General features: G+C 41.4%; 1 protein-coding gene across 9 annotated transcripts in view; it reads left to right on the plus strand.

The window, feature by feature from the left end:
* The window catches only part of LOC147233545 (inositol polyphosphate-4-phosphatase type I A-like), a 53,111-nt gene extending 37,638 nt beyond the window's left edge, over positions 1-15,473 (plus strand). For 7 of the 9 annotated variants that reach the window (XM_086148464.1, XM_086148469.1, XM_086148473.1 and 4 more), the window contains 8 exons: positions 635-807; positions 2,819-2,942; positions 3,050-3,117; positions 3,482-3,681; positions 3,771-3,868; positions 3,988-4,100; positions 4,549-4,703; positions 13,702-15,473. In XM_086148464.1, coding sequence (XP_086004590.1) covers positions 635-807; positions 2,819-2,942; positions 3,050-3,117; positions 3,482-3,681; positions 3,771-3,868; positions 3,988-4,100; positions 4,549-4,703; positions 13,702-13,834 — 1,064 coding nt within the window. In that variant the 3' untranslated portion in view covers positions 13,835-15,473. Of the gene's footprint in view, positions 1-634; positions 808-2,818; positions 2,943-3,049; positions 3,118-3,481; positions 3,682-3,770; positions 3,869-3,987; positions 4,101-4,548; positions 4,704-5,871; positions 5,907-8,121; positions 8,235-13,701 lie in introns of those variants that run through there. The other 2 variants (XM_086148471.1, XM_086148472.1) reach the window with 2 other exon arrangements.

Consider the following 15,473-nt stretch of genomic DNA (forward strand, 5'->3'; position numbering starts at 1 on the left):
CCAAATAAAAGGTCAATTGAGCTCTGACATCAAAACTTGCCTTTTTAGAGGAGAAGGAATCCTGAAAATTCTGACCATAATAAATAAACTGATGTTGAATGCTTCTTTTCTTTATTTATTACATCTCGATCTGAATCTTAAATGTAGATCCACATCTACATTTAACTGCAGCTGGTATTTGTTTTTTTTGTTTTGTTTTTTTAAGTCCATCGCCAGATTTTCTCTCCAACTGACTTTTCATTTCCTCTGAAAACATAAAAAGTCTGTCAGACATTTTCGGAGATTTGAAATAGATGTTTTTCTCGGCTTAAAATTAGATTTCACGGATTGTGAAATTTGTTCTTGGTTGTGGTACTGATATTTGATTGATCAGAGTTGAACAAGACCAGCATTATTTAAACAGTTCAAATAATTTCCTTCAAAAAAAAAAAATCAAAATTTAGTTTGTTTTTTTTTTTTTTAACGTCAGTGTCAGCTTCCCTGCTGTCTCTTTTTCCTGTCTCAACATGTCCGTTTTAAATGTTACCCGTTATCACCGTTAACTAATAATAGATTCCACCAGTCAGGATGAGAAGGTGCAGAGGAAAGATGAACTTCCATGTGGTAACTTTACACGCGTGTGTGTTTTTTCCAGGCGAGTGGAGTGAGGCGCTGTACCCACTCCTCACCACGCTCACAGAGTGTGTGACCATGATGAGCGACAAGGCCAAGAAATCCATGGTGTTCCTGCTGATGCAGGACAGCGCTCCGACCATAGCCATGGATCTGTCTCTGCAGTACCGCCGCGACGTCGTCTTTTGTCAGACGGTCAGTGTACACACTCACCTAAACCAGGGGTCGGCAACCCTTAACACCCAAAGAGCCATTTGGACCCGGTTTCCTCGGAAAAGAAAACACTGGGAGCCGCAATTAGTTTTTGACGTCTAAAATAAAGGTACCCACTGTATATATTGCTTTTTATTACCTTTACACTTTGTATAAACAAGTGTGAGATGAGATGAGATGTGAACAACTTTATTTATCCCGAAGGAAATTGTTGTGCCAGAGTTTCAAGCAAAAACATAAGTAATGATAATAGCAGGAATGAGGGAGAATAAGAAATACAATAAAATATAAATTGTCAAGGTTAAGGCTATCAAGTGTTTTAAGGTCTTAAGTACAAAGATTTGAAGATTCCCCGCGGCCGAGGGAAGAGGAATTAAAAAGTCCAATAGCCTCAGGTAGGAAAGACGTCTTGTGGCGTTCAGTGGAGTGTGTGTTCAGTGTGTTGTGTGTTGCTTCTGAAATTCACAAAATATTACGGAGAAAATTAAATTTCATTTATGTAATGAACTCATTTGAGCTTTTCAGAGCGTGTAGCGGAGCCTTGACCTGAATTTTAAAAATAAATCAGGAACAAATCACTGTGTCAGTAAACAATAAAAAATAAGTATTTGCAAAATATCTTCATAAATATTTATTTTACCTGGTTTATGGGACTTCTGCTCCTGCACTTCTGCGCACAGCATCTGCAAATCGGGACTTTACCGGCCGGCGGGTATACCGGCTTCCATGAGTGTGACGTTATTTTGAGCGGCGAAAAATAATAAATATAATTTTATCTAATATTTCAAGATCACAATAATCTTCCAGCTTAGAACTAAAAGGTAAAAAAAATGAATTAACACAAATGAAATAGACTTCAATTAAATATTTATAATTTATTTTCCCAAGCCACTCGGAGCCGCGGGTTGCCGACCCCTGACCTAAACAGATGATTCTCAAACTCATATAATGACTATCGGTCATTTCACAGTATTTTTGTTTCGGGTGGTTAATTTAAGAATGAGAATAAGAATATTTTTATTTATCTCAAAGGAAATTGTTGTGCCAGAGTTACAAGGAAAATAGAACAATAATAGATAATAGTAGAAAATTGTATAAACAGTAAAAAAAAAAAAAAAAAAGGGAGAATAAAAAATAAACTACAAATAAAATATAAAGTGTCTTAAGTAACAAGTGAAACCTATAAAGTGTCTTAAGGTCTAAATAGAAAGTGAAAGATAAGGAGTGCACAAGAGTATGAAAAAATATTGTACATGTAGCTGTTATGAAATAAAGAGACTTTGGAAGCAAAGTGAGCTTTATGAAAAAAATGACGCATTTTTGCTTCCTTGTTTTGGCGTCCCGTATCTACCCAATATTTCACAATCCCGTTGTTAACGGCAAGAATAAAAAAACTTGAGCTCTTAAACAGAGGTAAAAAAAAAAATAGGAACGTCTTCACCCCGACACCCACACATTCCTCGGCGCCCTCCAGAGGGACGATTCATCACCGCCTTAAAGGTTGTATTAGTTGTAGTTGTGGGGCGAGCTTGAGTTTTCCACCGCTTTAGTTGCTCAGTTGCTGTATTTAGGTTTCCAGACAACATGATTATCTGCCACCACAGAGGCAGAACGCTGCCAGAACAAAAGGCATCACATGAAAGAAGCGAAACAAATTGTTAGTTATATCAATAGAAAAAAAAAAATTGACACTGTAACTTCAAAAGTCTCCAGACTCAAATGGGATAAATATCTGTCATAACAAGATTTTATTTGAACAGTGTAATAAGCAGGTAAGTTTAGCGGTCTTGAAATAACAAAAAGTGTGTTAACTGGCCCTTTTAATCAAATTCATCACTTTACAAACCAAAGCTTAAGTTCATCACATGTGTCCAATATTTGACAGACTTAGCAGTTTCATCCCAGTAATGTATTGTGTGTGTGTGTGTGTGTGTGTGTGTGTGTGTGTGTGTGTGTGTCTGTGTGTGTGTGTGTGTGTGTGTGTGTGTTATAGCTCACCGCCCTCATCTGCGGCTTCATCATCAAACTGAGGAACTGTCTCCGTGACAACGGATTCCTCCGACAGCTCTACACCATCGGCCTGCTGGCTCAGTTTGAGTCCCTGCTCAGCACCTACGGTACAAACACACACATGCACTTTGGTCAGCACATTTCTACCAGGCCTGTGTTGAACTGGTGTGTGTGTACGTGTTTATGTGTGTGTGTGTGTGTGTTCGTGTCCTAGGAGAGGAACTCGCCATGTTGGAGGACATGAGCGTCGGCATCATGGATCTCCGGAATGTCACCTTTAAGGTAGAATGACACCCGTGAGGATAAGCTTCGAAATTGTATTCAGAGAGAGAAAAAAAAAAAAAGAAAATTAAATATTTTGGTCCATAGCATTTCAAGCTATGTGGAAAAAAAAAAAAAAAAACATTTAGACTTTTTTCAGTTTCAATTTTCATTTTAAAACAAAGTTATCATTGGGTAGAGGTTCTCAGTCATCCAGGTCATTGTGAATTCTTGGGGAAAATCTTATCGTCGTGGCAACTGGACTTCAATTTCTTCACTCGAAGATGATTGTCGGGCATTTCCTGAGAAAATTAATTTACGTGATGGCGAAAAACGCCTCGCAGATCAAAAACTTATATTCGTCCTTCCCAACTTCAACGCCAAGGTCACCCAGGCGACGGGTAGCTCCGCCCCCGACCTGCTGCCAATCATCACGGGGAACCGGGACGGCTTCAACGTCCGCATCCCACTTCCGGGAACCATGTTCGACGCGTTACCGCGAGAGATCCAGAGCGGCATGCTGCTGAGGGTCCAGCCCGTGCACTTCAACGTCGGCATCAACGAGCAGCAAACACTGGCCGAGAAGTGAGATCTCCTCTTTCCTGAAAACGCCGCTCGGAAAGTTTTGTGTGTGACGGCGGGATTGAGAGGGTCGCGTTTCTGCGTCGTTTCAGGTTCGGAGACACTTCGCTCCAGGAGAACATCAACCTGGAGAGTCTGTCCAGGCTCAATTCTTACTATGAGCAGTTTAAAGAAGTCCTGCCTGAGGACTGTACGTGCACAACCCCCATCATTGACCCACAGTCTGCTGCTGTGTGCACTCTGCTGCAACAAACTCGCACAGAATGAATGCTGTCGTTTTAGCGCTTTTGCTACTTTTGATTTCCCCAGGCCTTCCGAGATCCTTCTCTCAAACGTGTCTTCCGGAGCTGCTGAGGTTTCTCGGGCAAAACGTGCACGCCAGGAAAAACAAGAACGTGGACATCCTGTGGCAGGCGGCCGAGGTGAGCTTCCCGCTTTAGCGGCTTTAAGCACTTTTATTGGAAGTGAAGCTGGACGGAAATCTACTTTTCTTTTATGCTAACAAATTAGCTTATTTCTGGCAGTGCTGTTATTTCCCTGTAATTTAGTAAGTGCCGTAAAGTCCTTATTAACCCTTGTGTTGTCTTGCGGGTCAAAAGTGACCCACTACCATGTTTAGCTGTAGAAAAAAAAACCTTAACCTATTTTTTTCCAACTTGAAATTTTACGACTTTTCCTAAAGAGACCCCATAATTAGAAGAAGTGATACTTCTTTTTTGTTTATGTTTCCATGTGGGCTGTACACCACTAGGGTACAAAGATTGTCTTATGGGTCACTTTTGACCCGTAGGACAAGGGGAGTAAACACAATGTTAAGATCGCACGAGGGTCAAAGTTCACAAACTTTAATTCCCCGTCTGCCGATTGCAGATCTGTCGTCGTCTAAACGGGGTCCGTTTCACGAGCTGCAAAAGCGCCAAAGACCGCACGGCCATGTCGGTAACCCTGGAGCAGTGCCTGATCCTGCAGCACGAGCACGGCATGGCGCCGCAGGTCTTCACGCAGGCCCTCGACTGCATGCGCAGGTAGGACACACGGTGCACGATGAAGGACTGGGGGAAGATCACACTCGGGCGAACGCTGGTGTCCTTAGAGACGTGAGCAGGGATTATAACAACACAATTACAATATCAACAACAGGATGTTGTGTTTGGGAAATAACTTCAAGCCATTCTTATAACCTAAAACAAATTAAAAAAAAAGACGATTTTTCTGAAAAATCCTCCTCGCAATAGGGTTGGATGTTTTTTTTCTGGCCGCCTTTATTGTGACACTCATTTTAAAGTGTTAAAAAGATTAAAGTGTTAAAAAGATAAAGAACGTCTTTAACCCCGTTGCGTTTGCCCATGTGTGATCGAAAACCTTGTCTGCTTTCATTTAATTAAAAAAAAAAAAAAAAACCTCACCGCCCGATCGGGAGCTGCCGCTTCATCTCGAACATGTTGAACTTCAGTTTCGCGCTGCCTTCCTCAGACCGGTGTCACATGACATTTCTGCACACGTCCGGAGGCTAAAAACCCAAAACTTCCCCCGCCAACACCGACCCTGGGCCTCATTCATTCACGATGCTTCCCCAAAAATCAGTTTCGACGACCGTGTAGACGCACAAATCTAATAGCTATTGTAAGTCGCTTTGGATAAAAGCGTCTGCCAAATGCAATGTCATGTAATGTAATGTAATAGCGATTTAATGACTTCTCTATCCATACATTTTCTTCAAAGCGTTTGTTTTTCAGATTTTGTTGATTTGTGATAATCCTCTATTATTTACCGTCTCAATCACTGAGTCACAGTGTTATCAGGTTATTTTACTATGAGTAACACAAGTGGGTGTAAACAAATAATTTGACCTTCTTCCGACCCCAGGGGGTTGATTTCCTCTCACGGTGAATGTTGGCACGCCGGTGCGCAACCAATCGCTCGCGTCAGCACAAAATAACACGCATCGGCGATCGAGGCCCCGAGCGGCGAGGATCCTGAGAAGTAGCAAACTGACGTTCAACGGCGGGTTCCGTCCGCGCTCGCTGGATGCTGCTTGTCGATCGGAGCTTTGTCCTTTTTTCTGTCTGAATGTCTGAAGCGAACCTGAGTTGCCACCCAGCTGCCAGAACATGTTCCCTCCATCACTTCTGCCCACCATTTATTCTCCCTCCTTGTTGCCTCTCCTCTTGTCACTCCCGCCGCCGCCTGCAGGAGACAGAGATTTAGTTTCCCTCCGCATCAGGCAGGTAAACGCTGTATCTGTGAAGCGCTGCTTGACGCCGCTCGTTTGTTTATTTACAAGATGTTTGTACGTTTGTTTATCTCGGTGTCAATGTTTTTGAATTTATCCTCGTCGTTGCTGTGTGTCACATTTCCTAAGAGCGCGTTGTCATAAACCGCCCGCTGAGGTCTAGCTCACAGACTGCCTGGAAGGTAGCAGTACGATATAAATAAACGAGTAAGCGAACGCACAATGCACTGATCGTCTCTTAAGCTTCCCGTCAGATGTGGGACACGCACACACACACACACACACACACACATGTTAGCAGACCTTAAGGATTGAACGGCTATTGCTTCATAATCACAGCAGAAACAAAAGATAGATAAATACAAATGAATAACTAATCGGCAAACAAGCGCGGCTCCACAGTTGACGAGTTGATAGGCATTTTGACGCAAACTGTCAATATAAATAATGTGTATCGATTCTTCAAGCAATCATTTAAACAAGGTTTGTTTGCCATCGCTAGTCATCCAATAATGTTTATAGATCTGTGACCAATTGCCTTTTTGCAGTATTAACACAAGTTTTCAAAACCAATTGCCACCTTATCTGACAGATAATTATTTACAGTTCCTTATCGGTTAGACGCTATCTCAATATACATTAAGAACAAAATACAAAATTCAAAAGTTGTATTTATTTTTACTGATACATATATTTTTTGCTATGCATTTTTAAGAGCCCAGATACTGTGACAGATGGTGAACGTTTGCAGCCAAAACTTCTCACAAAATATCGTCCATCTTTAGGGGGAAAACCTTCAATCTCAGCCGTTAATCTGTCCGCGGCGTGAATCCCAGCGTTGTTACTTGTTGCGGCGTTTGTTTTCACTCAGATGTCTGTGATCCTCCACTATTTTTCTGTTGTTCAGCCCATGTAAAAGTTGAAGTCCCGTGTGTTTATTTGTATTTTTGCTGATTAAAGATCTCCTCTTCAAGGATTCTAGCGTGACATAATGTCACCTCACCCCTTCCTCTCCGTTCTCCTCTCCCTTGTCCTCCTCATCAGCTGACCTGCATGAAAATAGCTTTTTACCATTTTCTTTCGCACTTAAATACGTTGCAGCATGCTGGGAAATTGCTTGAAAACCATTTTAGTGCACTATATTAACTATTATCGTCACATTTCAGTTTTTTATTGAGGCACTTCCCCTCCATCTTGCTCATCCGTGCTTTTTAAACAGTTGCCAAAGTGAGGGAAATACAGACTTTCATATAGTTACAAAACTATTTGATGTGGATGATATATCTGCATCAGTGAAGAATTCTAATAATCACAAGAAATTTGCCTACCAATCTGTAACAAATTGCCATCACGAGAAAGAAATTGACTATCTCTTAAGATTTTTGCAAAATTTTGACACAAAAAAAGATTTGCTTTGAAAACATAAAGTGATTATTCTTCATTTTGACATTTTTCTATAATTATTACATGGTCTTGATTTTTTTTTTTTTTCGTCTTTTGCAGTAATAACACTTTAATTGAAAAAACTATCAGAAATTTCTGGAAAATCATCAAGGAATCATAGAAAAATCAACACAAAAATTGTCTTGGCCAAGAAACCACCTAAAAATCCTTATTTTTTGCAGTAGCGGTCAGCAAAAGGTCAAAATCGGAATCCAAATTGCCTCAGTGTGTGTGTTTGTGTGTGTGTGCGTGTGTGTGTTCATGCATCATCCATGTGCTTCAGCCTGGTTTCGGGGAGAATCGGGGCGGCAGGTGAAGAAGCCCAGGTTGATTGACAGGCATGGTGTTTCTAGATTTTCATATTCCTCGTTTTAATTTTCTCTTTTTTTTTCTCTCTTTTCTCTCTTCCCTCCTCCCGTCTCCCGCGTCTTTGTGTCGGACTCTGCGATCCGTGTCTTATATCTGGATGTCGTTTCACTTTTGTTTGAATTTTTTTTTTTTTTTTTTTTTTATCACCATGGAAACCTGTGCACGTCCCATCACGGCCGTGGCTCCTCCATGATGTGATTTTGTGGCTCGCTGTCGCATGTCCCGGGAATTATACCTTCACCTCTTACCTCCCTCCCTCCTCGTCGGCCTTTTAATTTCTCACTTCCTGTCCTCATCTCTTTCTGTCCTCCTCCTATTCGTTCTTCTCCCTCTCGCCGGATCTCCTCGTCCCCTCACTCCCTCCCCCCCTCCTCCCCCCCTCCGCCGTGCCTCGGCAGCATTGGGACGAGGGAGGGGGTGATCCAGAAGAACCTGAGCGGCCTGCTGCCGGTGCGGGACTTCAGGATGGACCCCAGCCTGCTGTACTCGCTGCCCTTGCTGGCCCTCAGTCCCAACCTGCTGGTGGTGTGGATCTTCCTCAGCGTGGCCTACTTCCTGGCCAAGCTCCGCTGCAGCTGAGAGGGACCGGAAGGGGATTATTCTACTCCACCCGGACTCCCAGAGTCGTCTCTGAACCGTCCTGCTTGTGGAGGAAACATTGTCCGGCCCCCGACTAAAGAAACCCCATCGCTTTCTTTCTTTCTTTCTTTCTTTCTTTCTTTACTTTATTTTTTATTTCTTTTTTTCAGCTCGGAAAATCTCACACCGCTGAACTTGTTAATCCATTTCCACCAGGAATGAAATCATATATACAAAGAGGGATAAGATCCACAAATATCACATTACCTTCATTACAGTTTTCTCAATTTTGCCATTAATCTCATATTTTGACTTTATCTATCGGTAAGATTTTTTTTTTTCATTTCAAAATCATGATCTCCCATCTTGTATTTGTCTGTATTTTTTTTTTTTATTGTAACTTTTTTTTTTAACTTCAATTTACCATAACTTGTTAGATTTATCCCATTTTTCAAATTTTTGACTTTATGTCGCCTCATCTAGCTGCACGTCATAATTATGACACTTTAATAATTCATTCTATATCATTATTTAAAGCGTTCATCCCAGAGCTGTGGTATTGGAACTTCTTAACTGTTATTGCTATTTAATAAGTTATTGTTTTAGTTTTTTTGCCTCTGAGTCACCTTGTGCGTTGTTGTCAGTGCTCTGCCTTATTCTTCGGCGTCATAACTCCTCACTGTCGGTTAAATCAAAGGTCTATATTCGTGAAACTGAGGCTAGAAGTTACTAATCTGTGAATATGTAAAAACAAAAAAGAAAGGAAAAAAAAAAATCGCAGTGTATAACGATACTGTTTCTGTAGATAGCGGCCGATGTAAAGTATATTTATAATTCTGGCTTTGCACAGACAAGCTCACCTCACACTCTCATTTGTGCCGAAATGGTCACTTTCATCGACACAGATGCTTATATTGATGCCAAACCTTTATATCTATTGCTTATATTTATATTCTACAGTTCTTCCTGTTTCGCCTCCATGTCCTTATCTGCACTTTTTTTTTTTTTTTTTTAAGATCTGGATCACATATCTCTGATCTTATTCACATGTAGCCTTATTAATTATTTGTGACTGAAATGATGCACGGGATAGGGAATATCTGGGTAGAAGGATAGGAGAAGATTTATGAATGGAGTGAAAGGGGACATGAAGTTAGATGGTGTGAGCGAACAGGGTGCCAAAGAGAAGAAGACGAGCTTTTGATTGGAAGCTTCACATATATAGAGGCTACGTCCCAAGACACCTAAATAATCAATAATTTGGTGATCAGGTAGTGCCTGTTTGTCCCGTTAGCTCATTAGCGTCACATCGACCGGTCGACCTCAGAGCAGAAACTCAGCCGCGGGAACGAACCCCAGTTTTGAAGATCAGCTCGGTCCATGTCAACGTAGAATGTATGATTGTAGGAAATCAAGGGATCGCGTAGCACGGCGGGTTCTACGTCCCACAGAGAATTTTTAAGGTCACGTTTACATTCGCCCAGGTGTTACGCAAGTCAAAATGACTATATACGTAATATTTGGTTGAAAGAAATAGCATTGATGCTATAACGTGACAGACAGATCTGTAGGATCGGTAGGACATTTTCCACCGATTCATGTAATTTGGCTGTCCCCGTGCTCCGACACCTCTCAGGCCCGTCTGCAGCACAGACACGTCTCCGTGTAGCAGGGCGTTCACGCCACATTTGTGAAACGCACATATATTGTATAGTGGAACGAGTGGGTAGCATTCGGCAGAGAAGGTATAACAACTAATTATGTAATGATGCATTCCATACTCTCCCAAAACACTAAAAAATCTAGAGTTTATTGATAGTGTTGCATTATTACTGCACCGACATGTCAGTTGGTGGTTAATAGTCTTCCGTGGCGTGAGTTTTAGTAGTGTCGCTGTTAAAGTCCGGTTCCAGCATCTTCACTTGTCTTCCATTTCAGCCGTTGCCAGCTGCTTTGTCATGCTATAGCCATGCTATTAACTCTTAACACTGTTTTATAACAGTATCCACGACGTGTACTTTTTCCATCGAGGAGCCCCGATAATCAGCGAGTTCCAGTTGTTGCTATAGATACAATTTAATTTATATTTTTTTAAAAAACTCACTTTCGTATTTCGTTTAATTCACTTTGAGCTTTGTTTGTTTTTACATTTTTCAACCGACCCAGAGAGCCGTATCAGCCTGACCATCTTTGCCCTTTCGGATCATTTTAAAGCTTTTCGATAAGGGAGCGATGACGTTAGGAACCTTTAAACCTTGTTAATGGGATGGACTTTGCGAGAGGAAGCCTGTTGTGACGTCTCAAATCCACTGCTGTAAATAGAACTTAGATGCCAAGTCGCATGACTCGGTGCTTCTCGGCCTGTGTTACACAAACATTAGCTATTTTCTTAGTTTCCATCTGCAAATGGCATTGAACCTGCTCTTGCTTTGGATATTCCAGGTATTAAATTAAAGATGAAGTCGGCATAATTATGTGCTTTTGTAGTCGCATATTAGTAGCAAATTTATTTAAAAAAAAAAAAAAAAAAACGATCGTAATTTCCGGACTATTGAGCCGCACCGGCTAGCCGATGGCTATCTCGGGCTTCCTCCTTCGCACTAAAACCGTCAAAGTCGTCGTCTTCTGTGTCGGCCTCAGAATTTCGATGTGATGAGGATAAATGTTTTAGCGGCATGAAGCTCATCAGCCATATATTAGCCGCATCGTTGTTTAACTGAAAAAAGTCGCGGCTTATCGTCCGGAATTTACGATACATTTAGCTTTTCGGGCAAACTCCAAAAACCCAGGGCCTCCGATTTTTCTCCGATTGAAACACGGATTTAATCGATTTATGGGTCCTGAAGTAGATTTGAAGATGGCGATGCCGGTTCGTGCGGTTCTTTATCCCCCACCTGTCGCCGACTGAAAGCATCACTCGCCTCCCAGGAGTTCTGGCCCCGCCGCTCATTTAGATCGACCCAGTAAGTAAATGGATCAAACCAAAATAGCCCCCGCCTGGGACGATCTTCTCATCTAATGACCCCTAAACCCTCAAATATCAACATTAATTCCTTATGCCGGCTCACAGTGACGTCTCGTTTCTGTCGCGCAAACGTTTTGGTCAACTTTTAAAAGCCTTTTGAAATTGGCTTGACTTTTAAAATTCCTATTCTTGATGAATGGCCGTTATCCCCTGGATTCCAGCGGGACTTGCGCTTTCCACCGCTGACTTAAATAAATTAACTTTATTTTTAAAGGCAGTCCACTTTGAAACTTATTACCAAAGTAATAAGTGTTACCTTGCATTCTGACCTACTAGTAGATGGAGCTCTTCCTACCTCCAGTGGCAGGAAGCCAAAATATTTATTTTTAACCAAATAAGGACATCTGAGATAGCTTGTAAACACACTTTCCATTCATCTCTTAGAAATGCATCTACAAAGCATTCATAAACAGAAACTCTGAAGAAATAATCAAACAACATACATTTAACATGTTTATTAGCAATAGAGCACTGCTCCCCTCAGAATTGTCTTGATGCTAAGCTAGGCTAACAGTCTTTATGGACGGATGGGTTTTTTATGGATGTAAATCAAGTAAGCAAGTACAGTTTAATGCTGAAACCCAAACAAGTACTTTATTTATTGCTCTGTTTATTTATTTTTGTTGGATGATATGAAGAAAATATTGTTTTTTTTTTGTCGACGCTCCTGTTTAGACTACCTCAGACACAGGTTGCATTACACGTTGGTGACATTAAAATTAGAATTGTGTAGGTGCATACGCATAACTTTGGTATTTGGTCTCCGGGCCAGAGATGTGTGGAAAGAGGAATTGCGATGTTTGAGGTCACGCTTTCGTTTTCTGCCAAATGTACCCGTAATTCCCCCTTTTACCCACAGGTGTAATCCTAACAAAGTGCTTCCTAATATATCTCAATGGTTGACCTTTTAAAGGGTTTAAAAAAAATAAAGCTTGTATTTCGCCAAATCATGTTTAGTTTTTAAGAAATCTCTAAGAGGATATTTGTTTAACTGTAAATGCAGAATATTTAAATGCTTGTATGTCCCAAATTGTTGCTGTTCATCCTCCTCCGTGAAGCCCAGTGTATTAACATCCATGAGAAATGACGCTCGTGCTGTAAACGTCCCGCTGTCCTCACTTTGTGCCACGGCTGTAGACGTGAAAATGCATCCCGATGGCTCCTTGTCATCCTTTGAGTTTTTACTTATTTGTTGTTATTTATGGCATTGCAGCGCTGTGTGAAAAACTTCTGTTATATCTTAAAGGAGTGAATAATTGTGTTATTAGTGGGACTGGAGATTATTTATTCCGTTGTAAGTCAGTAAGAGCTGCAAACACAGCTCAGAAAACAATTCAATCGACCAAATTTTACACCGGACGCTCTCTATTTTTTATTTTTTTTGGTTTGTTTTTTGTTGGTTTATTTTAAGTATTTGAAGATGAATCCACTGTGCTTATGAAGTTGGACTTTTTATTTTCAGTTTTCCCCCCCAGTGTTCTCCCTCCGCAACTCCGGACAAAACGAATATAAGCTTTATCCCCACGTCGCACTAAATGTACCAGAAGGACCAGCCAGCTGTTGCCGGTGTCTCCCGAGCGCCTTGTAATAAATGTTCTCTGCCGCCTCCTGCAGAATCCTCACGTCCTGCGGCGATGATGTTCTCTTGTCTGTTTGCCCTCTCTGCAGCGAGACCGCCGCGTTTACTGCTTCCTTCTTTCGGGTGTTTGTGTTGAGGAAATGTGGACAGAAGCGACTGCAGATATTTTGAAATGATAAAGTAATTTAGTATTTGACAAGCATGTTTGCTAAAAACAAAAAACAGTCATGTTTCAAGTGGAGTATTCTGTGTTGTATCTATCAACATTTTCAGAAAAGAAAAACAGGACAAGGCTGCAGAGCAAAACAGAAGTTTCACCGGATGTCCGAGTTTATGCTTTCACATATTATTATCTTTTTTTTTTCATTCAATCACAAATGCATTCATTTCTTAGATTTCCTAATTATTTAAACACAATGAAAGCATTTTATGTCCTCAGTAGTAACACAGTTACTGCTGTCTGGATTCTAAAATCACTGCAAAAAAAAAAAAAAAAAAGCAGGGTAAAACATCAGGATTTTCTTTCAGCGATTTAACGATACATTTTCCGACTTCCAGATTCATTTTGTTTTCCCACACGACTGGTGTTTTATGACTTTGTCGAAAAACCGCTATGAATCAGTTAGCGGTGGGGGGTATAAAATATTTTCAAGTTGGAAAGATAAAACATCAACAAGGAGGGGATGACGGGGCCGATTATCGAGTTTTTGTTCTGGAGGAGTCTGAATTGGGATTTGTTTCTGTAGGTTTTCAATTTTAACCTTTAACCTCCGTGACTGTCTGTCGTCTCCCCAGCGAGGGCTGCCGGCGCGAGAACACTGTGAAGAACGTGGGATGCAGGAAGTACGCCTTCAACTGCCTGCAGCTCAAGGCCTTCCCCAAACACTACCGCCCGCCAGAAGGGACCTTCGGGAAGGTGGAGACCTGACGGGAGCGCCGAGACGCCGCTTCGTGGAGACGCAAAGAAACGGGTCGGGGTGACGAACCGTTTAACCTCAGCATCGGGTGGTTTCCCAGGGTGTTTTTTTTTTTTTTTCGAACCCGGCGACCGTCGTTCGCTCGCAGCCGTCACACTCACTCCGTTGGCATCAGCAGTTTTTTTTCTTCACGCATTCGGCAAATTTCCTCTGCGTTACCCGGGTAAAGCCCGGGCCATCAGCGTCAAAGACACAATCGCACCCAGACCGTAGAAACCAAAATAACACCTTGCCGAAGAAACTGCTGCGTAACTTGACGGACAGTTAGAACCCGTAGAAAAATGTAGGAAAAGATGTCAAACCACAGGGCCTGATAGATTCCGCGATAGATCCGTGAAGCGAGGATGTTTTCCCCGGTGGAGGGACTGCTAACTCTCAAAGATTAAAACCTATAAATATGCTAATGCCTTAAAATGAGCAAGAGGGAGAAGTTTTTCGAGCAATTGGCCGAAACGTATTAAAATCCTTGTAATTAGCACAAGTGAATTTTTTTTTTTTTTTTTTTTTTTTTTTAATAACACGTCAGAACGAAGCATTTTAAAGCGCTTCCATCTATCCATCCATCTTCAGTGCTGATCCAGGTTGGGGTCTAAGCAAAGACACCCCACCCCTCCGTCCAGTTCCTCCAGGGGAACCCCGAAAAGTGCCCGGGCCGGCTGAGAGTCCCTCCAGCGTGTCCCGGGTCTCCTCTGGGGCCTCCTTCCCTTACCGCTTAACCCAAATCACAGGAAACGTGTTTATAATCCTTTTATTGACACCCAATAAAAGCATTGTAAATCAATAATGCTGTGTGCTGATCATAAATGAGTATTTTACACAATCTGTTAGGACCTCAATGTACCGCTAATTACAAGGAGATTACTAATGCCTTTTTTTTCGTAGCATCAAATTTATATAAATTATTGCCCGATGAGATCCAAGCTGTCTGGTGGATGAAAGTATGAAAGCAGGGTTTTTTTATTTTGTTTGTTTGTTTGTATCTTTTCTGGACTCCTCTAAAAAAATGTCATATTCCGCAAAACCTTACTGGGGTTGAAATCACGGGATCCAATTTTTCTGGCTTCATGTCAAAATGTTTTTCCCTCCAGTCCAATAATTCAATAAATTCTATGCAGTTTTTTTTTTTTTTCACCACTAAATGTCATTGTGTACAAATTTTTCATTTCACTCGAGTAGCTAACATTGAGGTTTTTTTTTCAAACTTTTATTTTCCATGATTTTTCCTGCAAAAACCTGCTTATTCTATGTAGCTGTAATGCCTAGTATTTGCCACAAGGGGGCGCTAGTGACATTCACTCCTCAGTCACTGCACTGAAACGCCCGCCTTGTTACATCTAGATCTTTTCCTGCCAGATAGTGCTGAGGGCAATCCTGATAGTGTTCCGACATTTTCAATATATTTTTATAGCATTTAAGTATAGTTGTTGTGTTCAATCTCCAGTGAGAAAGAGCATTAAAAGAAAAGAGCATTTTTATTTGTAATCCTTTTATCAACATGCTGCCAGAGGGGTGGAGGGGTGGGGCAATGTTCCTGTAGATTGAACATGTCAATACCTGATGCTTAAATAAAATGAATTTAGGTCAAGTTTA

Source organism: Fistularia commersonii, chromosome 6 (genome assembly GCF_037954325.1).
Source record: "Fistularia commersonii isolate RoL2024-O1a breed Wild chromosome 6, RoL_Fcom_v1.0, whole genome shotgun sequence".
Lineage (NCBI taxonomy): Eukaryota > Metazoa > Chordata > Actinopteri > Syngnathiformes > Fistulariidae > Fistularia > Fistularia commersonii.